General features: G+C 40.0%; 1 protein-coding gene across 2 annotated transcripts; it reads right to left on the reverse strand.

Annotated features, from left to right (window-relative positions):
- Window positions 1–287: 287 nt before the first annotated feature.
- LOC104553201 (solute carrier organic anion transporter family member 1C1) lies at window positions 288–26,048 on the reverse strand. 2 transcript variants are annotated; one of them, XM_010195760.2, is made up of 16 exons: window positions 25,965–26,048; window positions 25,477–25,478; window positions 20,117–20,260; window positions 18,374–18,515; window positions 17,457–17,589; window positions 16,700–16,821; window positions 15,684–15,830; window positions 14,486–14,584; window positions 13,474–13,719; window positions 12,582–12,746; window positions 8,800–8,995; window positions 7,587–7,752; window positions 6,989–7,173; window positions 2,887–2,951; window positions 1,525–1,642; window positions 288–510 (listed from the first exon to the last, which is right to left on the reverse strand). In XM_010195760.2, the coding sequence occupies exons 3-16, from the start codon at window positions 20,243–20,245 to the stop codon at window positions 288–290; spliced, it is 2,136 nt and encodes a 711-aa protein (XP_010194062.2). In that variant the 5' UTR covers window positions 20,246–20,260; window positions 25,477–25,478; window positions 25,965–26,048. The 2 variants fall into 2 exon arrangements, with proteins under 2 accessions (XP_010194062.2, XP_061844831.1); XM_061988847.1 differs by lacking the exons at window positions 15,684–15,830; window positions 25,477–25,478; window positions 25,965–26,048 and having other exon boundaries at window positions 20,117–20,245.
- Between the last annotated feature and the right edge of the window lie 278 nt (window positions 26,049–26,326).

A 26,326-nucleotide genomic window follows, 5' to 3' on the forward strand; every position in this document is an offset into this window, starting at 1 on the left:
GGATGGAGCTGAATGACAACAATAAAACCAGCAAGGGAACAAGCTTCACCTTCCCAGCCCTAACAAATCCTGTTACTTGAGTGGCACTGACTTGGCAGGGTAAGTGGTGAACAATGTTTTCAGAACTGTACATGTACTAAAATAGTTGTCTTTGTTTTTGGCATTTACAGTGACAATTACATGAAGGTGAATGTTTTTGGGGTGGATGCTATGATACTGCTTCATTGATGATGATATTTTGCCTGGAACACCACTCCCTGGGTAAAGGCACAGTCTAGATCTCGATCCTAAAGTCTAGTCTCCTTTTCTGGCCAATAAGTTGTCTGAATTAAATGGTCAGTATTGGCAAAATTATCTTTCCTGCTCTTTGTCCCACAGGAGCCTTTCTCTCCATTGGCTGAGAGAATCTCATCTTGTGGAGAAGAACTTTTCCGGAGAACCCAAAGGACAGCAACACTGAAGAAAATGGACACCGTGCCCAACACCAAAGTCAGCCCCAGGTACACATATCTGAGAGAGAAATTATTGGTCAGAGACTATTTCAAAGGCAACATACGCCTAGAAGGCACCTAGGACATATTAATATTTTCATGCAGTAAGTTTGGGTAAGAAAGGTCTTCAAACATGGTGGTGACTCTGGAGATGAGAGTTTGCCACCTCCCCTAGGACAGGTATTGTGTGGTCTCCAGCACTGACTGAGCCCGTCCACCCCAATATGCTTCAGTAGAATATCACTAATATTTCTAGGGCAATTCATTTATTTTTTTGATTGCCTCAAAGACAGTATCAGTGATAACGAGACAATTGATGGCATTTTCTCTTAACAGGCATAATGACATTAACAACAGCAGCAGGAATAAAATCATTATGTTTTATTAGTAATGAGTCCCAACTGAGTTTTTATTCTTTCCTTCAGATTTTTCAAAATGAGTTGTACCCTCTCCTCATGTTTTTTCCTGAGAGTAAAATAAAGGCAAATCTATTCTCTAATTTGCCTTTTACCATTGTTATTCCTCTCTATTTCTCATAATGCCTTCATAAATGCAGTTCAGATAATTACTCTAACAATAAATTGAGAAAGACAATACTGTGCTTAAGCCTCTAAACAAGCCAAGCGTACATTTTGTGGTCCAGCTCTAACGTGGAGAGTTGATGAGGTTTAACAGCCTTTAAACATATTTTCTTACTTATTTAGCTGCATACACACACAGTCTCAATTGTTAAAACATAAGACAAGCTTTATCACAAAATCAAGATTTTAGAGGAATGGTTTTTTGGGTGAAAAATCAAGTGATCCCTGTATTTCCAACTGATACTGAAATAAGATGCTCCCCACCATCACCAAGAGACCAAACTAAAAGAGAATTCTAAAGCCTGAGTATTATTGTTAATATTGCTAGTTAGACTCTTTAACCTGGTGTCAAATCTTCACTGACATTTTCTGACAAGAATTCTTCTACCAGTGCCAGGTGTAGATGAACTTAAAGAACACAAGTTAGAGAATGGATGGAGAAGAGCTGTTACCTGAGTGCACTGGAGTCGTAGAGTCTGCACGCTCCTCTTCCCCCACATCTTTTGCTCCCCCATTTCAGGCAAGTGGTATCTATGGCCACTCCAAAATACACTGGGGCTGGAATTCCCGCTGGGTGTATTTAACAAATAAAGAGGCAAGAATGTTACTTTCCAGAGTGATCACTTCTAGTAGACGTGTTCATGTAGAATATCAAATAATACATTAGAACAGCAATGACACTTCCACACTGTTTGCTGGTTTGAGAAGTTGTGCCTTGTGTTGCCCAGGCACACACCACCCTTTCCTCCCTGTGGGGGACTGGGGTGGGGAGGAAACACAGCTGAACATCAAAAAGCCTTTGGAAGTCAGTGGAAAGAACATTGGCCATGGCTTGGTTTCCTCACCCTGCAGGACATTTCTGGGGAAAAAAAAAAAGAAAAGGAGGTACTTCTCAATGGAGCCTGTTCAGCTTGGAGTGGGGGGTGTCCTATGTGTTGGCAAGGGGGAAAATGAGAAGGGAGAGAAACAAAGAGTCTGAGAGCCTGCAGTGTGGCTACAAGTATCCTGCAAGTATCCCAAGATCTTAGTGTGAAAGGGGCAAACCTTTTGCAGTGCTTGTGGCTGATGGAAAGGAAAAGTCTTTTTTTCAGAGACATCATGGATTCTGAGCAACCTGAAGATTCACCCATGGTTGCTGGAGAAGAAAGTAAGCCTGGAGGGAAAATCCTGGCATTCAAAGGTGTGAGAAAGCAGCCAACAGCTTGTTTTGATGTCACTTCATCTGCCTCATTCAGCTCATCTAAGTCTGCTCTATTTACATAAAGGACACAATTCTTGATAATTATTACCATTTTCTATGACTATTTAGAGGATTTTAGAGTTTTCAGTTCATTGACATCTCATGATGCCTTTGATTTTAGAGAAAACTTAGTGGTGGCTCTACCACAAGACTCCAGTGAACCCAGCCCTCAGCCATGCCTATACTTACATCAATTCCTTTAGAAACTATGGGGGAAAAAAGTCCTGAAAAATTCTGAGCTATGGCTGTTCTATTGTATTTCTGTTGGACAAGGAGAGACAAGAAGTAATTTTGATGTTAGCTTCATAGTCCAAAGGATCACTTGTCATCTCTGTAGATGTTAGCTGTTTATATTTTTGTTATGCCTAGGTAGAACTACACAATTTATGAAATTAAAACCTACTTTCTTTTTCCAACGCTCTTCATAGGTTTGGTTTTGGGTTTGTGTTTTTAAATCATGTACTATTAACGTGTCAATTAGACATCATTCTTTATGATACTCAAAGTTTAATTCTAGGATAAATGATTAGTGAGAAGTATGTTAAAACAGACCCAAGATTACAACTGGACTTACCAAGTACTCTTATTGCCAGGGTATAGATACCAACTGCAAATGATTTCAAATGTGGTTTAATGCATCTAAAAAATGTAAAAAATTGTGTTAAATAGAAATAATGTATTGACTGTGGATAATTTGAACACAAATAGAAAGCAAGAGGAAGGAAAAAAATGTGACTTTTTTCACCTTACTAACACTGACATTGACAAAAGGATGTTAACAATGTGATAAAAATCAGAACAATATCTAGGAATTCTTAACATCTATATTCAAGATCACATTTTAATAAGGTGGTGCATTTTCATACAGTACCAGCACTGAGGAGTTACCAACACAGGACAAGAAAATTGGTTGTGAAGTCATGCATCATTGGATAGTCTTATTCAGTTAAACACTCTCTGAAATTGTGGATAATGACTCAGGCTAGTACAAGGCATTTAGACACTCAGTATTCATTGCACTATATCTAGGATCAGGATCACACTTCCTGTAAAGATAAATTCTCTAAGCCATTCTCTGATAGAAGAGACTGTTTTATCTGGACTTTTCTGAGTTTGCAGCAAGGGCCCAGCATAGGCATCAGTCCTTTTCACTCCAGATCAGCCCTGCACCAGACTTGAGTCATCATCCTGGCTCTTCTAGGAGGGTGGAGGTGGTGGGCAATAGAACAGCTGCCTTTCACATCAATGCTAGCAGCAGTGTGCATATGGAGCCACTCAAATTGGTAGGACTCATCTGCTGTTAATCTCACCATCTGTGCAAGTATCAGACTGCCTATTGCAATAATTCAGCAAAAACTTGAGTAGATGCTTTACTTTCAGCTTGTGACTAGCTGCAGTCAGATGATTAAACTGAGATATGCTTGATATGTAGGGTGAGTAACATAAGTGTATCGTTATGGTAATTTTTGGAACTCCCTGTTGTCACAGCCATTCTACTCAATATAAAAGAAAAAAAAATGTCCTGAAATTCAGTTGTCACTATGGATACACATAACACCTTGGAGGTCCAGTCTATACGCTCTGAACTGGGAAGGACTCAGCTTCTGCAGAAATTCCTGTAATCAGGAATATCTTTTAAAGACAATGAAGACATTACAGAACTATCTGTCTTGTTCCCCGGCGGTGTTTTTTTTGTTATTTGCCTATGTAATTGTCAGAACAGCATTAAGAACCCATATTGTAAGCAATACGTGGATCATGTTAATTTAGTGAAAAAGGAAAAGAGTGTGAAGAATATACATGAAAAACAACACCAAAGTACTGTGCTTGAAAAACTGCTGTATACATCTCATTTTGTAATCTGAGCACTTTATTTTCTAATGGCCTGATCATGGATTACCATCATACAATCTGTAACACTGTGGCTTTTATAGGTACTGCCATCTTTACAGGCATGAACATAGTATGATTTTGAGCTGTAAGGACAGTGTTTTACCATCCTATCAGATACCTGCTATACAAGCAAGCCTCAGCCTAGAAGCCCTTTTAACCAAATGTGAGTGCATAAAAAGTAAAAAGTAGAAAATAAAAACAATAACTGGGTATTTATTATGTTTTCCATAAGATTTATATCCAGCCAAAAAAAATCTTCTCTTTCAGGTGAAAAAAAATTGTGTGAGACTTTGTATTGTCTTAGCACAGAAGCACGAGTTCTTTGTGATGCTGAGCAAGAGCCAAACCTCTCAGGGAGATCTGAGACTTCCTTTTTACTGCTTAATCACTTACTATTAATAGCTTGAACAACATCTATCTGAACTGCAAGGGTTTTTTCTCCACAAATTCAGAGCTTTCCTAAGTTTCCTAAGTTCCTTGGCAATTGATTTAGTCTAATACCACTAGAAAGACATGTTGGCAGACGTCTGTGTCACTAGCATATTTCAATGATTTTAGCTGTGCAAACCCTTTAAGTGACTGTCACTGAATCTTATAGGCTTTTAGAGATTTAACTTTATTTGTGTTCTATGGCAAGTGCAATGATATCTGCTCATCTGAAAATGTAAGCTTGCTTAGGTTCTGGAATCTTATCAGAGCTTACTGAATACAGAACAATATTAAAACCAGATAATTGAAAAGAAAACCTTAATGAAATCTGCAACTTGACCTTGGGACTGTGTTTTCAGAGAGCATTTATTTTCTTTCTGGGAACAGAAGCACACTTTCAATTCAGATATTTTTTCAGGGAAGGCCAGTCAGTGATGGATTTCAGAAAAGCAGCTTGAGCTTAAAGTGGAATTGTGCCCACAGGTCATTTTTGCAAAAAAAACCAACCAGATTGAACTTACTGAACATGTTTTATTTATCTGCACTTGAAATTTGGATGTCTTCAATCCAGCAGGAAAAAACACGTAACTTCTCAGTTTCAATTAAATGGCTCTCAAAATGATTTTCAACAGAAATAAAAGCTCTGGAGCAGAACCAATAAAGCTGATTTGCTGATTTCATGTAACAAAATGTTTTAGTGCCATTACTGAAAACCTCTCTAAGCTTTTCTAAATAAATCCATTAAGCATTAAGTCCCCTGAGAGCAAGTTCTTGGGGTTGAGAAGTGCAGGCAACTCTAAGTGATTTAAGCTCATAGGTGTTCAGTTATGAACATCATATACCCTTTCTACCATACGCTTTATGGACAGAAAAAAAACATATGGAGGGCAAGGGAAATGAAACTTTCTTCATGCAGAGTCCTGTGCTCATTTTTATACAATAAAATACTCCCCTGTGTCAGAAGCAACCATGGAAGACAATCTGGTGGAAATCCTCAAAGCTTTCCTACAAGCTCTGGACCTGTGAATCATCCTCTTGGTGCGTGGACAGTTTCAGTGGTGTATAAGCTTCAGTAAAAATTGTCTAAAATGGATTGTATGGTTCTCCTTGCAGTGACTCCTTAAGGTGGAAGAGAGAGATACCAGGCGTTTTTGCAGTGCTCAGTGAAAACCCTATACAAGGTGAGTGGGAAAAGCTATGCAGCTTGTGTGGCTTAAGGCATGTACCTGACTGGCAGTGTTTGTGAAGGGCAGTGGAAAAGGATCCTCACCTCAACGATTTCTGAATGTCTCTATGTGAAAATAAATTATGATTCAAGGACTGTGCTGGAACCATAGCTGAAGTTATATTTCTTTATTTAGGTTTTTTTCCATATAGCCTATATTCAATCAGGTCTAACATTGGCTTTTTCTGTATGATATAGAGACACTGGCAAATGAGATAGGGCCCACTGCAGAAAATATTCTTTGAAAACCAAAAGGAATTTTGGTGTAAGAAAATACCACAATAATAAAGCTTAGTAAAACAGTATTTACTGTTGTTATGTTTGAGAAGTAGAATGTACTCATCTGGAAATAATTTGGGAAGAAGAATTGAGAAAGAAAACTTTCCAAAACAGAGTGGAGCAGCACTTTGAATCCAAAAACTGCAAGAATCTGACAAAAAATCAGATTATTCACTGGAAGTACTGTATTCCTTTTGCACTTTCTAAAATTAGCTTAAAATCTAACACTCAGTGATGGACAAATAGTTCCAGCAGTTAAATACATATTGGAACAATCTCTTGAGACAAGCATTTAATAAGCCTGTGATTATTGCATCAGAAATAACCCCCAGCATCTCATACTGAATTTATCTTTGTTTTTAGGAGAGTAATCTGGGACAGAACAATTATATGGAATAATACAATGGTCTAGAGGAGAAGAGTTGAATGTATATGGAGGATTTGGGTTACCTAACCTCCATGATCCATTCATAACACAGTGTGGAAAACTGGCTGCCTGTAAGCACAGACATGCACACATTGGAACACGCAGAGCTTATTTCCATTTGCATGGAGGCCATTTGACACCATTCTGGTAATATAAAAGGCAGAAAGGGAAATGGAATTTGGTATAAAAGGCATCCTATGTCATGTTTAAAACCAGAAAGTTATTGCTGATAGAGATAATCATAAGCACGTTGTTGCTTTGATGGTGGAAAATTCATTTCCAAATCATGAGGATGTCTTTCAATAGTAAAAAAAAAATATTTTTAAGAGTCACCTTGCACAGATGAAAACATTTCACAATACTAGAGGGGAAGGGAGACTCAGTTGAAAACATTTGACAATGCTAGCAGAAATGATTTCTTACCTTAGAAGCAGTATGTATCCCGGTGTGCCACCTACTGACAGAGTATATGAAGTGATAACTGATACTACTAGAAAATACAGAAACATTTTTGGACACTCATCTCCTTTTTGACATGGTCCCATCACAGCTGAGTAGCTTTGTGAAGGAGATGTCAAGGTTCCCACACAGCTGCAGTTAAAAAATATCTGGAAGACAGAGGCAAAAGTGACAGCAGAGATGTGTCTTTTCAGGAATCGCACGGCATGCTTTTCTGGTTAGTCAAAAGTTTAAATGCAAACTTGAAAATTATTTTTTCAAAAGGAAAAGGCTTGTTCATTGAAGGAGCAAGATATAAATAAAGTATCTACTGTGAATTAATTTATTTAGCGAGGTTTTATAATATAGCTTTGGCAGCCAACAGCTAAAAAAATCCTACCTCCTACATTCTCTGCTTGGGATTTCTGCTGGAAACAGTAACTGAGAACATTTTAAGTGTGGGTAGCAAATTGTTTAGGGCTGGAAAGGATGTGCCTTACTCAGTTTTAATTCACTGACTTTGACAGAACTGATTGTATTAGAAAAACTACCACATCACTTACGAAACAAAAGGTTTCCTTACAGTGTTTTTTCCAGTGCCGTTGGACGCCTGGCAGCCAGCGAGACAAGCAGAAATGTAGGTAACTCCGTTTTCCCCACAGATGGGGTCCCAGTCATTCTTGGAACATGAACAGCCTGAGTTGCACTCTGAAAACAAGGCTTCCTCGTAATCAGTCATCCCCTTAGTTCTGGGGAAAATAAAAGAGAAATTGGAATTACGTTTTATAGCAGACATGGAAGAAATCACTATCAAATCACGGGCTATGCTCTCTACCAGGTGCACCTGGCCAGACCTTCTGTCTGTAGTCCGTTAAGGTGTTGTCTCTTCACATCCATGCAGCAGTGTAAATTTTATTTCTTTGTTATCAAAAGGTTTTCACAATATCCCATTACCTACTGTGAGATAATAACTACTTTATTAAGGGGGACAGCTTACAATTTCTATTCATACTTTGTCTTAGATTTTCTAAGATTTTTGTTATCTGAGGCTTGATGTGGTTTTAACAAAAGTAGACAAAAAATGTTTGATTACTCCACTGGCAAAGAGAGTAATGAGATACCATGGAAAATGATATTTGTAGAAGTTAGGGAAGAAATGGTCAGAATGGGATTCTTCCAAATTGAGGGGCTGATACCTTGCATGATTCTTATCTGCCAGCTTCAGCCAGCTGCTGCTAAAGTCACCAGTGGAGCAGCTCCTGCGACTGCTGTGGAGGCAATGCTGGAAATTCCTCCCAAAAAGTGAGCTTTACAGTGTAATAGCATTGGCAAAAGTGACCAAAGTGTTAGCCTCAGGTGTACTTCACTGTTAACATCATGGTTAATTCATGGTTAATCCATGAATCCTTAATATTTGGGTTTAGGGGCTATTAAATGCCATGGACTGTTCAACAGCACACAGAGGCAATTATTGAATCTCATCCCCCCTACTGAGCTCCTCACATTTCCAGGCTCAAAGGATGAGTCCCATGGCAATAATAATGAAAAAGTAATCAGAAAAATAATCTGCACTTGTGGTATAAATGCCTCTGGGATGAAGGCAACAATCAGGAAGGGTTCTGACACAATGCCCTCTGGAATATATGGCGTGATTTCCACTGCTTTGGATCAAATTTCTGGGAAGTATATTTAGGTCAGACATTCTCTTTTCAAAAATGTATGTTTTGTGGATAAAATGAGGAAAAGGTTTGGTTTGCAATAGCACTTTTTGCTGAAGTGTGCCCTTCACAGCATACCCATGGTAAGACACGGTCAGTCCAGCTACATCTGAGTTCTCACAGCCCATTGCAAATAATGAGAGGAGCAAAAGGTAACCAAAGAAAGATGATCCCAGGGAGAGTTTTGCAGCCCCTAAAATATTGACTTTGAATTTTTTCATTATCAATCCTCCAGAGAATATGCCAAAAGCCACAGCAGGAATGTTGATAAGACCTGAAATCAAACATAAAATCAGTATTAATGAAAAGTCCAGCTTAATGGACTATCCTCCTCTGACACAAAACCAGCAGCAGCAATAAGATGAAGCAACAAAATATGAAAGATCTTCAGCCAGGGTGGTTTTCTTTTTGTCCAGACTAGGATTGTTTCTTTGAAGGTGCTGGGACTGATTTTTAAACACTTGCTCCCAGGGAGATGTTTAGGGGTTGGATAATGGTCTTCCAATGTATTAAACTAGGTGATTTTTTGTGCTGTTAGTTTGCCAGAGGAGGGCGCATTGTAGTGTTATTTCAAATATTTTTGGTATTATTTCTCACAAGAGCTGCTCTGAGTACAGGGGTATTGTGCTGCTTAGGGCAGCCAAGACAGCCATAGTCCCACTGCTCAGTCTGGGCTTTGCTATAGACCTTCCCTGTGTCCTTCACCAGTACAGCAATAATAGGAGGAACAGGGGCCACTCTCTGGGGCTCGCCCACTACAGCTTTCCAGAGTGGTTCCTCTTCTTCCCTTTTCCTCTGACAGGAGGCCTGAACTGCTTATTCCTAGAGGGCAAATTCGGTTTTACCCACAGTGTCAAAGTAAAGAAGTCAGGAACAAGACTTGCTTTTTCTCTTTTGATTAAGCTGTGAAATGGTGATTTCCTAGAGAAGTATCTGAGAAGGAGAAAGTCAGTAGTGTGTCATTGCTTCTGTGCCCAGTAGAGTTAGGAAATTTCTCTGTTTTTTGTTGTTGAAATGCCCTCTTAAGTGCAATTGCAGAGAGATATATATATATCTCGAAGGCTGTCTTGTGACAGGCTTCAGACAATCAGGTGGGAAGGAAATCTATGCAACTCTGTGACCATCATTCCTTACCAGGACAGCTTTACTCAAAGCAATGTCCATACTGATAGACATGGACAGAAAGACAAAGAAAAAAATCCCTTTCAGTACATTAAAAAAATATGTAAATAGAGATAACCGTAAATGACACTGCCCAGTCAAACCAGGTGTCCTTTGCTGGATTTCATTGTTACAGAAAATTATTTTCCCAGCTTTGCCAGACAGTTCCAGTACATTACACTCCCCCCTTGCAGAGGGAAGTGTATGAGGCTTTCAGCTTTTAATTCATGCAGTGACAAACCAAGTGAGTATAAAAACACAAGCGAATAAAAAAACATACGTGCATTTCTATAGTAGATGAAGTTTCACAAGTTTCATCAGGTGACTGGAGGTATTATATAATGATTTCAAATGACTTGGTATAAAACCAAGAGTGACACCAAGCTGGATGCATGTGTGAATCTGCTTGAGGGCAAGAAGGCCCTTCAGACAGACCTGGACAGGATGGATCAATGGGCCAAGGCCATTTGTATGAGGTTCAATAAGGCCAAGTGCCAGGTGCTGCACTTGGGCCACAACAACCCCATGCAATGCCATGGGCTTGGGCCAGAGTGGCTGGAAAGCTGCCTGGAGGAAAGGGACCTGGGGATGTTAATTGACACCGAGCTGAATATGAGCCAGCAGTGTGCCCAGGTGGTCGTGAAAGCCAATGACATCCTGGCTTGTATCAGAAACAGTGTGAACAACAGGACCAAGGAGGTGATTGTTCCCCTATACTTGGTGCTGGTGAGGCTGCACCTTGAACACTGTACCCAGTTCTGGGACCTTCACTACAAGAAGGACACTGATGTATTGGAGTGTGTCCAGAGATGGGCAACGAGGCTGATGAAGGGTCTGGAGAACAGGCCTTATGAGGAGTGCCTGAGGGAGCTGGGGATGTTTAGCCTAAAGAAGAGGAGTCTGAGGGGAGACGTGCTCATTCCTTACAACTGTAGCAAGATGGGAGTTTTCTCTCCACTAATGAATGATAGAAGAAGAGAAAATGGGCTCAAGTTCCACCAGATGAGGTTTAGATTATACATTAGGAAGAACTTTTTCACTAAGACGGTTGTTAAACACTGGAATGGGCTGAGCAGGGAAGTGATGGAGTCGCCATCCCTTGAGATAATTTAAAAACACATAGTTGAGGTGTTGATTGAAAAAACCTTTTCCAACAAAAAGATTCTATGAGCCTTTATCTTATGGTCTCATAAATAACTCCATTGCTTGACATAACATCACAGGGATGGAGAGGGAAAAGAGGGGCAAAGTGTGTATATTTAAGGAAAATCATACAAGCTCAACAGGAAACATTTTACTTTTTTGCACATTCCTTGGGTTATGACTGCTGAAAAATATCATCTTAAGGTCTCCAGAGGGTTTTCAGGTTTTTTTTAAATTGTTCTTCAAATTGCTCTGACAATTCTGAGATCAGAGAGATTGGGATAGAAATTGTTTGTTTGGTTTTTGTTTTTAAAAAACAGAAGAAACAAGAAAAAAGAGCAATAGACACTGTTAGTTCCAGTCAACACTCAGCTTTCTTAGTAAGGGTGAACTGGGAGAGAGCAGAAGGAAGGAAAATCACTTTATTGCAGGGATGATCACTCAGACAGGATACAGTCCTTACATTTTGTGAAATCATATGGATCTTAATGCTCACTGGATTTGCACATACCTGAAAGCTTAGCTTAAATACAATGAGATGTACTGTGCTGAATATAGGGATTGTTTTCTGGACTTCTTTGGCCATCAGCTATGCTTGAAGATTTCTCCTTGCTTTGAGGAGTTTTGTGCCAGGAAATTCCAGTTTCTATCTTTAAGGAATTAACATAGCACAATGGATCAATACAGCTTTTCTCTCTATATATACCTCTGTTGCTGTGCAACTAATGCCACTTTGAAACAAGGCAGGTCCTCTTGTATTGGATAGATGTAAACCTCTTTGCAGTTTAATGCTATTGAATCCCTGGACCTCAGGAACTGAACCCAAGCTTGCATACAGGTTCAGCAACTGGGCAGTGAAGTTCACCATCCTGAAGGCATCTCCAAAACTGACCACCTTGGTACCAGAAGGCAGAAGCAGCCTCTCTCTCTTTCCTGTGCTGTATGGGAAGGCCTGGGAGACAACTTCACAGCAGAGAAAGGCTCTTAGGTAAAGTTAGGGTAGAAATACTTATTTTTCCTTTACCAGCATTGTAATATTAGGTTCTTATTGTACATATTGTGTAATCTGTTATGACTTTGGCTTCCTTCTATTTAACATCGGCCTCTTCAGAAAGTAAGAAATCACTGTCAATATAACAGCTACTTTATGGTCAATCCTTTAGCACTCACAGAGTTGACCTTCATTTCTTTGAAATAATTGAGAAGCCAGAAAGGGAGCAGACGTGTCTGCTGATAAAATTATATATTTTTAAATTCTCTTTTCAATTATTCTCTTATGCTGTTCATACACAATTTTCAAAATTTCCATTAAAGTGGAAAATAAGGTATTGAAACATATAATTTTTCACAGTAACTCATGAGCAGATAAACTCGGAGCTAACTAGTGCTAAAGCAGCAATGAAATAACTTACCTTCTCTGTGCTACTATTTAAAGCCAGACAAGGAAGGAGAAGAAATTTACATATCTTAAAGAAATACAGTTTTCCCTGTATGTACACATAAGCCACTCTTAAAACATCCATTGTTAAGATATCAAGAAGCAGATGTAGCATTACCTATAACAAAATTAGTTTTTGAAGAAGTTTGCCCATACTGCTGCTCAATATACTTTGGCTTATACGTCACCATGCCTATTAAAGAATTGAACTGAATGATACTTGCACACAAATACAGAATGTAAACTGGATTCCCCAAGAGATTCTTCAGTGATGGCAAGAAGTCTGCAAGACAAAATGGGAGAAATGACAACAAGGCCAGAGAGAGAAATATTACTATGAAAAATGTTTTGCAACATGTTTGCACCTCCCAAAGAAGGGCTATAGAACATTTCAGAAGGAATCCATGAAGTTCTATGATGCTTCTAAGAGTTTTCCCGTGTCTGGATGGGGGAACAGTGGAGCAAAATACTAAGCATCAATTTCCCAGAAGAGACATCTTCTTTTATATATCTTTGTTCAATCATAAACCAGGACTGATTTGATGCATCCTCAACAGCGACAGAATCTTTTACCTTAATTTGAGGGCAGATAGTTCTCAGCACAGCTGACAGTAAACACAGACATATTGAATTACAGATTCAAGTACTAAGGGGAAATGTTTTTGGCAAAGTAGGGCCAGGAAAAGCAATTATGCAAAAAAATTTATGTCTAAATCCAGATAGCTTACTAAAGTACTGTATCTAGTCTGTGTACATCCTTATTCTGATCAGATTTTGTATTTGTTTTTCTAATGAATGACTTAAAGAAAAAAGTTTAGCAATAACTGAGTTGTTTGACCCCTGCTTCTGCAACAGTCACTATGTGAGTAATTTTCTTTTGCAGTTTCATGATATTTACTGGGACACTAGTGCAATCTTACAAATCTCAACTTGAAAATTCTGCACGCAAGAGCAGGTCCAGAAAATCACGAAAAGACTCAATGGTCAGGAAAGAAACTCTAATGGCTTGCCTTTTGCCATCTCAGCAATCTTCACCTGTTGCTGATAAGATTCGTATTGGTCCTTGTTATCCTCAGTGATGAACTTTGACTTCTCAGAAGAGGTACTGGAGTCCTTTCTGCTCTGTGGTTTTGGAAGGTGCTTTGGCAGGAACCAAAAAGGGATGCCGGCCAGAAGGCTGATTGCACCTGCTATTAAGTAACCCAGCCACCAGGCTCCCACCCACTGCATATCCTTGTGAGTTAGTGTTATGCTGTCTGGAGATAGTTAAAAAAAAAAAAGAGAAACAAAAAAAGCTTTTTGATAATGTTTTATGATAATAAAAAAGGTGATTTTGAAGGGACTTTCTCCAAAGGAGCACACCTGCACCTCATCGAGTTTAGTTGTGCTGTATTGCTCTATCTATGTTACAGGAGCAATCGTGGGGAGGCAATAAGGATGTGCTGATTCCTGTGACACAGCAGGAGTCTTCCCCTGACATTGCAGGGTCCCTAGCTGTGCTGCCTCCATGTTCTCTGGGAGGCTGCAGGGCCCAAGACACGGCATAGTCCAGGTGGCCACACACTTGCACCCAGTCAGGCTGTTCTGCACAAAAACACCAGTGAAAAATGGAGTGGAAGGTGTTTTCTCAGGAGGAGGGCGGTTAGGTGTCCCGGTCTCCATTGCAAGACTGCTTTTCTGGGCAATGACACTGTACTATAGAATGCACACACACAGGTCTTGGCAGGATCCTGAGCCTCAGTCCTGCCTTGTTCTGGTGCCTGCTGCCTCCCCAGAGCCTCCTCAACATGACATCTTCTGCCAGATCTGCTGGGGCTAAAAAGAGTCAGGCCTCCTACTTTCTCCCTTCCTGTCCTTGCTAGCCTTTTCTGCAGAAGGCATTGCTTTGCCTTTTTATTTCACAAAGTGCTTGCCCTACCCCTGCTAGCCCCTTAGGCCTGGAAGATAACTAGACAGTTCTTGGCTTAAAATATGCATTTTGGAGCCTGACTGGATATTTAAAACCTGAGTTTTCTCACTTACCCAGATCTACAAAGCCAATGTCAACATAAAGTTTGGCACACAGCGATCCTAGAAGAAAGCCAAATATTGGCCCTATAATTGCAACTGTTTGTACACAGCCTGAAATGGAAAACACAAGATTGTTACCTTCAGAGTTAAAAAGAGTATTGGTTCTTGCTGCACTTAATAGTAAAATATGACACGACATGCGTAACAAGTGATACACTCTTAATAATGAGCCAACCTTTGCTCTCTGGCATATTAGTTACACAAGTCAGAATATTCTCGTGAAGAAAAAAGCCAACAACAAAATTTCCCCCACTACATTAAAACTTTGACCGTTTTTTTGCTATCATCCAATTAAAGAATGGAATTTTAGCCAAAGAAAAAACAATCAGGGAACCTGATGGTCTAAACTCCATAGCAGTACAATCTAGAATTATTAGAAACTCTTTAGATTAAAGTAATTGGCAAGTAGATGTCAATGCTTTAAGTTAACTGATCACTTTAAGTTGTGATGGGTCCTGGATAATCACCGAAAAAATCACTTTGCTTTGGTACCCAATATTAATATCTTTCAATACACACTCAGTCAACCTTTCTGAATATTTTGAATTTTAAAAATTGATCTGGAAATCTGGGAAGACTGAATTGTTTAAGGAGATAACCTGAGGTCTTGTCTTTTGCAAGGCTGAAATCTTGTTAATACAAGATGCTGACGAGGGAGGATTTTTAAAATGATATTGCAAATATTCACCTGCAGCGGTCTTCAGACAATGAACACAAGAAGACAGTAGCACCAACTTTTTAAAGACTCAACACTATTGTTTGTAATCTCCTTGAATCTGGAGGGGATGATTTGAGTGCCCACTAAAATTCTATTCTAAGTGCTTAAAAGTGTGCATGTTTTTTATCACTTTCCAGAGAACTGAAAGGTGCGCAGAGGCTCAGCAGTCCACATCCAGAAGAATTAGGAAGATTAGGGTAACAGCAGGAACCTAAGGTCACATTCTTTCCTCAAATTAAGATAATGGAACTGGGCTTGTTTAATTACAGAGGAACTTGGTCCCTTGAGTGTACATGACTGTTAAATAAACTTTAATATCGGGAATTATGCAAACAAAACAATCAGGGCAAGTCAATTCAATAACAGTCGTTCCATTAATCAGAATGACTCAGTTTCTTCTACAGAAAAGTCCACTAGGAAAAAAAAAATTACCAATGTATAAGGCAGCATTCTCTTCAATGGCATAATCATCAATGTATGTAATTCCCAGAGGTTGGATAGGAGTTTCACCTATTCCACGCAAAAGATTTCCAAGTAAAACATAGATCCACATGGAAGAGCCTGCTTCTTTTTCACATCCTGCATATATCACAAGAGAGACAATAATTATGTGTTTTTTGTAACAGATTGACACTGGATACACAGGAAAAAAATCCTCTAATGTGCAAAATGGAAACTGTGAAAACTGTTTTGTGGGGTGTGAGGAGGTAATTTTTAACCCAATCAGCTTGAGTTGGACACACGTTTAGCATGTGTTTTGCTTCAGTCGAAGAAATTCGAAGCTAGTCAGTTTTAGAAATGCGTGACCACGCATTTCATTTTAGAAAACTTTTTCATGTCCTTCTAACCCAAACTGGGTTCTCCTAATGGAAAGATTTGAAGAGAGCAAGCACTACCAGCTACATCAAATCTACAGGTACAAGGATGCAAACATACACATTTTGTGACATGTAGAGTGACTTACTTATCCACAGGCCAGGCACTGGGAAGGAAGGCTCTACCCAGAGGGGAAACAGCTTTGTGGTGTGCAAAATCAAGTTAGCAGGCAGGGAGAAAAAAACCAGAAGAGGGGTCTGCAGGCTTGGAGACACAAGGGATCTAGAGGCATATTTCCCAACAGAGGGAAGACTATGACTTTCCAAAGTCCCCAAGCAAGATAAGTGTTTCTGCAAGCCCCAAAGCTGCAAAAAGTTGCTGGGGGAAATAGCAAGGCTGGAGGAAAGGCTATATAGCCCCCCAAAAAAACCCCTTTTGACAGTGTACAGTGACAGTTACAAAATTATTTTTAATAAATTTTCCTCAGCCAGTACATCTGGCTTTTCTGTGGAAAAAGATTTTATCCATTTACTTTTTTTTTTGTGTTCTAATAAGCTGTTGTGTGAGAGTTTGGGAGCCTTTTGAATTATTTTATTGTACTTATTACAATATTTAACATAGATCATTCTCACCTGCATTTGTTTTCTCTTGAGATTTTTCCAAGGCTGAGAGTGGAGTTTGGCTTTTATCTTGCAGACATGGAGAGGTGTTAACGGTGGAATTGATGGTGGAAGGAAATCTTTCATACTGATATCTGTTTATAAACCAAAGTTGTTTTATTTTACTGCCTCAACTTATAAGAAAAAGCAAACAGATCTGTTACTAACATGAAAGACAGGACCATAGCGCACACTTAAATGCAAATTTTATCTGCATCCAATGCTGCCAATGACAATTTACAGGGCATAAATGGAATTTGGATTATATTGTGGTAGTACATGAAAATTGTCCCTTTGATTCTCTTCGTGTCACAGTGATGCATTTCAGTTTAATGGGCACTTTTCTATAATACGTGAATCTGTACTAAATGATCATTGGACAGAGAGTGTATCCAGTGACTTGTTTTTGATACTAAGATTGTCTTCCTGAATTTAGCCATCACTTCATCACTGAAGCTTCAGCAACTCTTAAATCATGTCAAAATGTGGCCAATCAAAATCACAGACTAATAAAATAAGTTGGTTACAACTGAGAATGGCATAAAAGTTAAATTATTCAATCTACAGTACTGAATCTTTTCACACTCACACATAAGTAAAGAAAATGAGGAGCTGAATCCATATATACCTGTTTCTAAAGCCATCTTTACAATCAGTGCCTAAGTATTTTAGCAAGCTAACATTCAGTGTGCATAGCCCAGCTGGAAAATACCAATCACTTTGCACTTACCGTCCCATGAAGAACTGGGGCATCGCAATTAGGAATGTTCCAGCTGACATAATTAAGCAGCCTGCTCCAATTATTCTTGGCCTGTGAAGCTTCGCTCCAAAGTAGCTTACAAGAATTATGATTAGGAGATTCCCTTCAAGAGTACAAAAGGAAAACTGAGTTTTCTAGTGTATTGATAAGAGATTCCTGAAAATAAATGATTCCTAGTGTGTGATTTTATGGGGAGAGAGATGATCAGTTGGGGTTGATATTCTTCCCTCTTTATAGGCGTTTTTACAGGACCCCAATGCCTTCCATGATAAGAAACTCCATAGGGTTTTGGATAAGCCCCTGGAGGACTGTGCCAACTGAAGAGAAAAAATAACCAGGAAAGCAGGAAAAGAGAGAATCAAACAGAGATTTATACGCTTTGGCTAAGATTTCATTCCCATGAATTCCATAGTACACTGAACACCCATGAGATAAATGCAGCAATATGAAATTCTAAGAGACAATGTCATTCTGGAAACCTCAGTGTAAGAGGGAAGAGGATGAACTGGACAAAGAATGTAGATTACAGTTAGGAGTGTGTACTTAGTAAATCACAAAGGGCAAACACTTGTGAGGGAGGTGGCTTGCTGAATGAAGGAGAGAGAAAGTGGAAATCTGAGCAGGTAAATTCTCATTCAACAGTCAATATATTTATTAATATTAATTAGCCAGACACTAAGCTTATCAAATTATGAAATATTTAAGTCTAGTGTTGAATTGCTTGTGTTAGTAATCCTATCCTCCCTAATGTAATCATACAGTCATGCTCATTTTTACGAAGTGAATCTTGCTTGGTTTTACCAGCTCAAGGGGACTCATACAATCATTTTTCACAACAAAGTGCATCACTTTTTCTGAAAACAAAAGTGGGTTTCTATAGCACATACCAATTTCAAAACTGCCATCAATAACGCCAACCAAAGAGGAGGGGATATCAAATCTTCTTTCTATTTGTGTGATAGTACTTTTTAGATAGCTTCCTGACAGTGCTTTAGCAAAATAAACAAAAGACAATGCACCAAGAAATATCTGTGAAAGAAATTGACAGTGATTAAAATCAAGTAGTACAGAAGACTTTATGTTAGAAATTATTTTTAAACAGTTTTTACAGTCCAATCTTTTCCCAAATTACCACATCAGTGTTTCTCCTACTCTTTCTGAAATGCTAGATTGCTGATTAGTACATTTTTTACGAGAAATTCTGATATAAACTGAACTTGCAATCAGCCACTGATAAATTCAGGTAGATGCCAAAACTACTGATGCTTTAAAGTACAGAGATATATTACCATCCTGATCTCTCTAAGGGGAGGATTTCTTACACAATAACAATAAGAGCAAATGTCAAGTTTGGCTTGATGGGAGGATTAATTATTTGGACGTTTCTTAACAAATGGGCTGGATTTTGGAGTCCTGTTCTGGTATGCTGTTCCCACTGAAGCCCAGAGTGGCCAGAAGGGAGAAGTCTCTGCCTCCTGTTACATGGCTACGTGAGTCAAACAGTGACCTGCCAGGCTGTTCTCTTCTTGGCTTCTCCTTTCCCCACCAGATCTCTTGTGAGCTCTAACATATACATTTTCTTTTGAGTGCACACTGCATTTTTCTAGGTGACAACTTTCTCTCATTCTTTTTATTTTTTGCAGAGGCAGTTATTTTCTCTTAGTTATCACTATATCTGTTTTAGTGTGTTGGTCTGAATCAGGAGTAGGCTTTGCAAATTAATCTCCCACCTAAGTAGATATGTGTGTCTGTGTGTGTGAGAAAATTAGAGATAAGCAAAACAGAAATAAAGGTTGTTCAAGAGGAAAAGAACAGGGCAAGGCCAAAGTCTCATTAAAGACACATTTACTTATAACTCAGATTATCTCTCTTCATTGTTGCATGGTGATTCATTGAGACCTCATCCAAGTGAGTACCAGTATTTTACAGCCTGGCTTTGGGAAGCAGGTAGAGACAGGGGGCAGAGTATCATGCTGCCTTCTGTATCCTAGTGTCCTGTTCAGGGAGGAATGCTCCTCCAAGGTTCAGTTGTTCTACTGCCAGGTAGGTACAGTTACATTATGAGGCTTAAAGTAGGGAGTTTCCATTGCCCTGAGAAAATGCTTCAGGAAGACAGATACAGCAGTGATACTTCTACAGTTTAGTTTCAAAGTCACCTCATGGAGAGCTCTCTCAAATCAGGGATACTGCAATAATATTTTAATAATATAGCACTCAAAACATGTTGACACATGTACAACTGTTATTTTTCAGAGTCCAGCAGACTACAACTTCAAAAAAAGCAATCTGTTCTGACAGTTGCTTGTGGTACCTGTCTGCCAATACTCTGTTCTTCAGAAAAATAGGGTGATGCAACAAGGAGAATATAGTGGCCTTTCAGGATGACTTCTGAAGATTTCATAACACTCAAGCCACATTCAACATGCTATATTTGAACACAGAGAAGCGTTAGCCAAATAGATATCTGAAGCAGATTTTTTCTGTGATTTAGAAATAACTTTAATAACTTCTTAGTGACTCAGCAAGACAAAATCAGAACTGAAAAAGGGATCATTTACCAAAAAAAAAACCAAAACCAAAAACCAAACTTTCAAAATCCTACTGGAATATTCAAAAGACTCTTACTCTACCTTTATACCTCCACAACACGACTGTTTCTCCTTAGATGCAGAGGATTCAGATTTGAATGAAGATCGGTCAAAAGGCAAGATTATGCTGTTTGAGAAAAATTGAGTCTTTTCCTTTGATGAAATCTCCATGATGATATCCCCTGCCTTTTAAACAGAAAACATAGAGAACATTTTAAAAGGGCATCCTATTAGCTCAGCCTCAAATGCTCATCATGTGACAGCAACACCCCGCTGTACTGTTTTCCCTACAACAGCAATTATCAAACTTCAGAACAAAATCTGACCAGCGCACTGGATGTTTAATTATTGAAATTTGCAATCCACTCACCTATAATAATGAAGATTAAATCATACTCAGCAAACAATAGCCATCTTCATTCTCTAGCTATCATCAATGTGATTTCATTGAACATTTGACCAACTATTACAGGAAGACTAAATGAGGCTTTGTTAACATCTTAAACGTTTCTGAAGCCTATACATAAGTTCACATTTCTAGATGTGACCATGTCTGCAGAAATTTCTCAGAACTGATCTCTGAATTTCCTATATATCTGGGACATTAAGTAATTAGATCAAAGGAACTCTAGCCTCGCTAATGAGGGGTCTTGAATTGTTTCAGATTGAAACATTAGCTCTAATTGTCTGATGTTAGCTAATGAGTTACACAAGAATAAAGAGGTTTAGTTCCCTTTACCATTTTAGGTAGAGCCTTAGGGCTCAGTGGTCAATTGTTACAGGAAAAATGCGAGTTTGCTTCTTTGCAGGTAAATACAAAGAAGTAAAGAAAACCTAAATACTGCATTTTGAGAACAAAGATATCAGTAATTCTTAAATCTCTACTTACATACTGCAGTACTTTCTACTTAAGTTCAATCTCTAAATCAGATCTGAAAAAAAATCGGCTTCCATGCTCATTTTTAAGCAGCAATATGTTTTATAGAACTGCTGACTGAACATACAAATAGGAGTTCCCATTCTTTTATATTTGTCTAAAGACAAATTTTCATGTAAATAAAAAAAAAAGTGATTTAATGTATATATACACGTGTACATATGTATGTTTTCATGGCTTCCCAAGGCTCTGTGCATTAGATACTTGTGTTTCCAGAAACGTTAGTGGAAATAACAAAAGTATATCTACATACTAAGATTTGCTGATGAAAATATTTACCAAGGCTCTGTTCGTATACGGACAAGGCAAGAAGACTGTGGCAGTGATACCAACATTTTCACTGAGATCTCTCCATCACATCAGATGAAATTAGAGCTAATGACTACATATAAGGGAATATATGCATTTGACACTGCCCTGACAGAGATTCCATTGTATCTCCTTTTCGGCACTAGTGTGAGTATGCAGACTTTTTCAAAACAGCAAAAAGAACAGTTTGTGCTTACTGAAGAAAACTTACAACCTATTCCTGCCTTGCTTCTGACTTTCTTGTGGTCTTAGCAAAAGTCACATTGTCCCTCTGTGCCTAAATGCTGAATTTTGACAATGGGAAATGACAGCACGTACCTCACCCACGTGAGGATAAACTCATTCAAACTTGGGATCATGGGCATGACACTCATATAAGGTATGCTGCCATGTAAGCACATCAAACAGCCTTTAGTTCAAAGTTTGAAATGCTCTGCATAGTACTCCTATAGCAGTCCTGCAATGGGAAAAAATGATAAAGGAAAACATCTGAACCCAAGTGAATTGTCCTTATCTCCGAACAAAGTAGCATCCAACTAGCAAAGGTCCAGCAGAAAGGCAAGGGAGTTGCACAATCTCCTACACTGTACTCCATATGCAGGGTTGATAAAAACAAAATTACAGTGGCGTGGAGGTGTGAGGGTGGAATATGACATAGATTCATGCTTGACAGCAGCATACAAGTTCATGTCATACTAAGCTGATACAATTCTCAAATGGACAGCAGAGCTTAAACAAAACACTCAGCAGTATAAAAATTAACACCTATTTTCTGACTCTGCATGACACACGGAACTGGGCTAGGAAGGATGAATAGCCATGTGAGTTTGACAGGCTTTAATGTATCCCCAGTTGTCCCTTTGGCATGGCTTTAAGGAGGTTAATAGTTTCCAGGCATGGAGCAACCTGCAACCATATATCTGGAAGCATCAGTTTGGTTGCCTGGACAAGGTTTCTGAGGGAAATTCTTAATATAAGAGAGAGCAGAGCAGTGTGACCAATGGTAGTTCTCTGCCATATTAGCTTTCATGTTTCCTTTTTTGTGCAACCAGAATAAATATGAGTGTTCATTCTAACCATAAACTTTCCCTATGCCACTCAAATACTTTTTGGTGTCATTGGTACTATACTGAGAGTATTCGTAACACACTGCCAACTGTATTGGGAGGTCAGAGATAGCTCTAGTTTTATGCAAGGAGATGCTTGGCTGGTAAGGATGGTCTCTTACTGACCTGGGTATAGTGACAGCCCTAGGCTTTTGCCATATCTTGGATACCATATTTCTCCAGAGCTGTGAAACATGAGGACAGATAGCGTGTGTCAATTCTATCTTCCTAGACATGGCAGGAATGCCAAAAAAATGTAATCATAGAATCATAGACTAGTTAAGGTTGGAAAACATTCTTAAGATCATTGAGTCCAACCATAAATCGAGCATTGCTAAGCTCACCTCTAAATTATGCCTCTAAGCACCACATTTACAGGTCTTTTAAATACTTCCAAGGATGAGGACTCCACCACCTCTCTAGACAGCCTGTTCCAGTGCTTGACATCCCTTTTGGAGAAGAAATTTCTCCCAATATCTAATCCAAACCTTCCCTAATGCAACTTGAGGCCATTTTGCCCTGTCCTATCACTTGTAGCTTGGGAGAAGAGATGGATCTCCCACTCATTACAACCTCCTTCCAGATAGTTGTAGAGAGCAACAGGATCTCCCTTGATTCTCCTCCAGATTAAACATCCACAGCTCTCTCAGCTGCTCCTCATAGGACTTGTGTTCTAGACGCTTCATCAGCTTCATTGCTTGTCTTTGGACATGCTCCAATACCTCAATGTCTTTCTTGTAGTGAGGGGCCCAAAACTGAACACAGTATTTGAGATGCAGCCTCATCAGCACCAAGTACAGGGGGAAAATCTCTTCCTTGGTCCTACTGGCCATGCTACTTCTGATACAAGCCAGGATGCCATTGGCATTCTTGGCTGCCTGGGCACACTGCTGGCTCATGTTCTGCTGGCATGTTCTGCTCACTGCTGGCTGTCGATTTCCTAGGTCCTTTTCTGCCAGGTAGCTTTCCAACCAGTTTGTCCCAAGGCTTTGCCTCTGCATGGGGTTGTTGTGATCCAAATGCAGGATCTAGCCTTTGGCCTTGTTGAACCTCATACAACTGGCATCACTTCAGCCTGTCCAGGTCTGTCTGAAGAGCCTTCCTGTCCTCAAACAGATCAACACTCCTACCCAGCTTCATATCATCTGCAAACCTACTGAGGGTGTACTTGATCTCCCCATCCAGATTATTAATAAAGATGTTAAACAGAACAGGCCCCAACATTGAGCCCTGGGCAACAGCACTGGTGACTGGCTACCAACTGGATTTAACTCCATTCACCACCACAGTTTGGTCTCAGCCATTCAACCTGTTTTTAACCCAGCACAGAGCATGCATGTCCACGATGATCCTGTGGGATGGTGTCAAAGGCTTTACTAAATTCCAGGAATCCACATCCAAAGCCTTTTCCTCATCCACTAAGTGGGTCCCCTTGTCATGGAAGGAGATCAGGTTACTCAAGCAGGATCTGCCTTTCACAAATCCATGTTGACTGGTCCTGAATCCTTGGTTATCCTGTATATGTCTCATGATGGCAGTAGGAGTGATCTGCTCCATAACCTACTCTGGCACCAAAGTCAGGGTGACAGACCTGTAGTTCCCCAGATCCTCCTTCTAGCCTTTCTTGTGGACAGGTGTTACATTTGCCAACCTCCAGTCCACAGGGACCTCCCTGGTTACCCAGGACTGCTGGTAGATGACGGAGAGTGGCTTGGTGATCACTTCCACCAGCTCCCTCAGCACTGCCCGGTGGATCCCAGCCAGATCCATGGACTTGTGTGCATCTAAATGGAGCAGCAAGTCACACATCATTTCCTCATGGATTATGGGTGTTTCATTCTGCACCTCTGTCTACTACCTCAGGGGTTTGTGTACCCTGAGGACAACTGATCTTAATATTAATGACTGAAGCAAATTACCTCACCTTCTTCTTCAACTTTTTCCACTATATTTCCCCCTGTATCCCTTAAAGGATATTCTCCTAGCCCTCCTTTTGTTGCTAATGTATTTTTAGAAACATTTTAAAATTGTCTTTTACAGCAGTGGACAGATTAAGTTCTAACTGGGCTTTTGCACTTCTTTGGCTCTTTTCTCCTTATATAACCTCAAAACTCACTTACAGTCTTCCTGAGTGGTTTGTCCCTTCTTCCAAAAAGCCAAAAATCTCACAATCTCTCCTTTTTTTTCCTGAGTTCCAGTCGAAGCTCTCCGTTCAGCCAGGACAGTTTTCTTCCCCATCATCTCAGCTTTTGGCACAGGGGGATGACCTGTTCCTGCATCTTTAAGATTTCCTTCTTGAAGAATATCCAGCCTTCCTGGCCTCTTTTGCCTTTCAGAACTGCATACCAAGGGACTGTCAATCAGGCTCCTGAACAGGCCAAAGTCTGACTTCTGGAAATCCAAGATGACTGTTTTGATGATCCTCCTCCTTACTTCTGCAAGAATCAATAACTTGATAATTTTGTGATCACTATGCTCAAGACAGCCTCCAGTCATGCACAAGTCCTTCTCTGTTTATGAATAGATCCAATGGGGCATCTTCCCTAGTTGGCTCCCTCACCATCTATGTCAGGAACCTCCTGGACTATTTCCACTAAGCTGTGTTGTATTGCCAGCAGACATCTGTTAAATTGAAGTTCCCCATGAGAATAAGGGCTAGTGATCATGAGTTTTCTCCCATCTTATAGAATATTCTGTCTGTCTTTTCATCCTGGTTGGGTGGTCTATAACAAACTCCCACCACGATATCTGCCTTTTAGGCCTTTCCCCTAACTCTTACCGATAAACACTCAACCTTACTGTCACTATCATCAAGCTCTAGAGAATCACACCACTCCCTAACATACAGGGCTACCTCACTGCCTCTCCTTCTTTGCCTACTCCTTCTGAAGAATTTATAGACATCCATTGCAGTACTCCAGTTGTGCTTATCACACCTATGACACCTGAGTAAGTCCAGGCATGTGGTTTCCTGAAGGACAGCTGCTGGCCATATTCACACCTTCTCCTCGCCTGTCACCAGGACTCAGACTCACAGCTGGGGCTCTGACTTCTCCTCATATTCCTGGATCCAGCTGGATGGGGTGCAGGAGCCCTCTCTGATGGCTCTGCTTTCTATCCCACTGAAAGCATGCCCAATAACTCACCTGTGAGACAGCTTGAATGTCAGCAATGCTCACCCTCCCACGAGCTGGCATGTGGGGCTGTGCCCAATGGTCAGGTCCAAGGATGAGACTGTCCCTGAGCATGCATACATCAGGCTGAGACACTGCCAGGCAGTTCCTGCAGTCCCCCTCCAATCATTGAAACTCCAGGCAATGAAAAAAAGTCCTTCCCCTCGCTGGAAACTCCTCCACTTTGCAGTAAGCCTCCTTAGACATGCCTTTATTGTGTGTCAGCCCACAGGCATAAAACCTGCATTTGCTAGGCAGGTAGACACAGGAGACCGGTACAGAGACTGTTTACCTGTGAATCCAGTTAAAGGACGTTGTCTCCAAAAGGTGATTCAACAAAGACAAGAAGAAAATCCAAATCTTACCTGGCAGCAGAAAACCCCAGAGATGGTGCCCACCGGGTTTTGTAGGTAAGCTCCTTTATCGCTTATGCATACCCATACATGCATGCATGACACTGGTCCCTGCTTAGAAGCAGGAAAAATTGGAGAGGAAAACCAGCTCTTTGGAATTACTCTGTCTAGGGATGGTACATCTTATACTGGAGGCAGAGAAAGGAAAAAGCATAAGGGTGGGGGAACCTGCTTCATCTCTTGTTTTGCCTGAACACTTGCTCTTTGTCTCACTGCCATCCTCCTCCCCCACCTCCTCACTTTTTTCTTCCTTTCTCCCCTCCTATCAACTTCGGGACATTGGGCACACAAGCAAAACAAAGATGCTGGGTGCC

This window comes from Colius striatus, chromosome 1, assembly GCF_028858725.1.
Source record: "Colius striatus isolate bColStr4 chromosome 1, bColStr4.1.hap1, whole genome shotgun sequence".
NCBI classification, from domain to species: Eukaryota; Metazoa; Chordata; class Aves; order Coliiformes; family Coliidae; genus Colius; species Colius striatus.

Coding starts and splice junctions, on each gene's coding strand:
- LOC104553201 (XM_010195760.2), bottom strand. CDS start 20,245: ATGGAGATTTCATCAAAGGAAAAGACTCAATTTTTCTCAAACAGCATA. Junction 7,753..8,799: donor CTGACCGTGTCTTACCATGG/GTATGCTGTGAA, acceptor TATTTTCCCCAG/AACTAAGGGGATGACTGATT. Junction 1,643..2,886: donor CCTGGCAATAAGAGTACTTG/GTAAGTCCAGTT, acceptor AAATACACCCAG/CGGGAATTCCAGCCCCAGTG.